The sequence below is a fragment of the Morchella importuna genome (genome assembly GCF_003444635.1).
Source record: "Morchella importuna strain M04M26 chromosome Unknown Morimp01GS001, whole genome shotgun sequence".
In the NCBI taxonomy this organism is placed as follows: domain Eukaryota; kingdom Fungi; phylum Ascomycota; class Pezizomycetes; order Pezizales; family Morchellaceae; genus Morchella; species Morchella importuna.
The window spans coordinates 3,155,446-3,157,634 of NW_025763398.1; the positions used below are offsets into that span (position 1 = coordinate 3,155,446).

The 2,189-nt window shown below is 44.3% G+C and overlaps 1 protein-coding gene across 1 annotated transcript; it reads left to right on the top strand.

The window, feature by feature from the left end:
* Positions 1-1,202: 1,202 nt before the first annotated feature.
* Positions 1,203-1,678, top strand: LAJ45_00795 (uncharacterized protein; the record flags this gene model as incomplete). Its single annotated transcript, XM_046110394.1, has 2 exons — positions 1,203-1,474; positions 1,531-1,678. The coding sequence occupies 2 exons, from the start codon at positions 1,203-1,205 to the stop codon at positions 1,676-1,678; spliced, it is 420 nt and encodes a 139-aa protein (XP_045977087.1).
* Positions 1,679-2,189: the final 511 nt, after the last annotated feature.

Genomic DNA, 2,189 nt, shown 5'->3' on the forward strand with positions numbered 1-2,189 from the left:
CCATTTTTGTACACCTAGTGAGCTGTAGGGACCATATGCAACTGCATTTTCCCCCTCTATGGCTTCGGAATTTCGCCTGATAATTCTCATAGATCGAATACTCTTCCTGGATTTTGTTAAGCTAAAAAGAATTATTCTGAGCCACTTGGTGTGTAGCTGATATATCGATATCATACATGATCGGGCCTTGAAATTACATGTAGTGGACCAAAATATAGTTGTGTGCCAAGTGACGCATATTCAATATGTGGAAGAGGATTGAGATGGTAGATCGTCATTCTAGAGATAGCGAACCTAAAATTTGGAAAGAAACAAGGTGCACCTTGGGGGGTAGCCTTAGCTTGTATTTGGGGTTTGTCGATCAAGCATTTCCTGGTCTGATATACGTACCTCAACACGTGTATGTGCGGTTATTGAGTCTTATTGGGGTTATATTCATAGAAAGTCGACCATGACCCGCCATACCATGCCTGTTAAAAGGCTTAATTGGCTGGAAATACATTTGTTCACATTGAACCTAGGCCTAGGGTCAAAAGTAAAAATTGAGAAACTAAAGGAGGACATCGTTTTACGTTCTGTTTTACCTGAAGCTTAGAAAGCTTATCATTCAAAGTGGGAGTGCAAAAACCGCCTTCCAAATCTTCGGGACGTGATGGTTTACAAGAAGAATTCGAAATGCCAATCACATAATCACTGCCTCTGGCTGTATGTACAAATGGTTTTTCATTAGAATCATACAGATACGCATAAAGAACTACAAACTCTAGGTAGACATTGACCTAAAGATCACAGACATTGCTGGTGCGCAGGGTCCAACTAGTCGCGCTGCCAATGGGTAACGTTCTCGCCACTCGGTCCCCGCTGGCTCACATCCATCTCTTCACTAGACCTGGGGTTACACCATGATATTTCCTTCCTTTTTTCCTTCCATCCTTCTAGGTATTCAAGGTAACAATCATTGCGCAAATATGATTCGGTGTGCAACCTGTAGCTCTGTGAATGAGCCGCAACGATACTATCGTGTTGGACATGCTATTAAATACCCACCTCCCTGCGGATGAGATTCGTTCATAAAGTCAATAACTCAAGTATCATCGTCTCTCTCACTATCAATTCTTACTCACATGACTTACAACGCAAACCAACATCAAATGGAAGGCCCCCCTTCCCCTTCCACCGACACAGGAGACGATGATCACAGCATGACAAACTCTTCTGTATCTTTCGAGGAGACGTACTCGCCTTACGAAAACACAAGCCGTCAGCTATCTCCAACAAGCGATACATCCTTCACCACCTTTAGTTATTCGTTCCCTTTCTGTAATTATGGTCAAGGCAGGTCGGGAGAAATTGGTGGTCAAATCAATATCACACAGAATGTGTATACGCATGATGGATCTATCGATTACGAACACTTGGTTCCCAGGGATACGCGTCTTCCCAGCCAAGAAATATCGTCCCCTGAACTCTTTAAGTATGCCCCCACCATATCCGTTCCCCTAGTATCCACCCAGAACTAACATTTCCTAGCACATGGCCGATACCGGGAACAGAATACTATATATCACAAACAGAGGCCCTTTCCCCTTGCTCCATTCCTGAAAGCTCAACCTATCAACTAGCCCCCCCCAATAACTCTAGCAAAGGCGACGAGTGTGAAAAGGAACCCAAAAAGTAAGTAATTCCTGGAGTTGAATTATGATTTCGGTTTTTGGTCGCTGGTTCATGTTCCTAATTCTGGATTATGGTTAATAGGCGCAAATCTGGCAGAAAACCCAAAATTTGCCAGCTGGATGATTGCAACAAACACTTCAGAAGAAGCGCAGAGCTCACAAGACACCAAGGATCAGTCCATCGAGAAAAACTCAAAAAGAAACCCGTCCTTATTCCCTGTAGCTACCCTGGCTGCTCTAGGTCTGGAGAAAATGGGTTTAAGCGTAGGGACAACTATATGCAACACCTTAGAGGCCCTCACAATGAAGTGATACCCAAGAGAAAAAGGGGCCGGAGTGTCCAACAGACCCCATACGTTCCAGATATCGGTACTCCCAGGTGGCCTCTCGATCACTTCGAGTATTAATTCCATTATCATCATAGTCGAGCCGGGCGTGAGACTCATGATTACATCTCGCTCTATGGACCGATAACTGAGCCTGCACGATAGTAGGCGGGCACCTTTTGGACTCAAA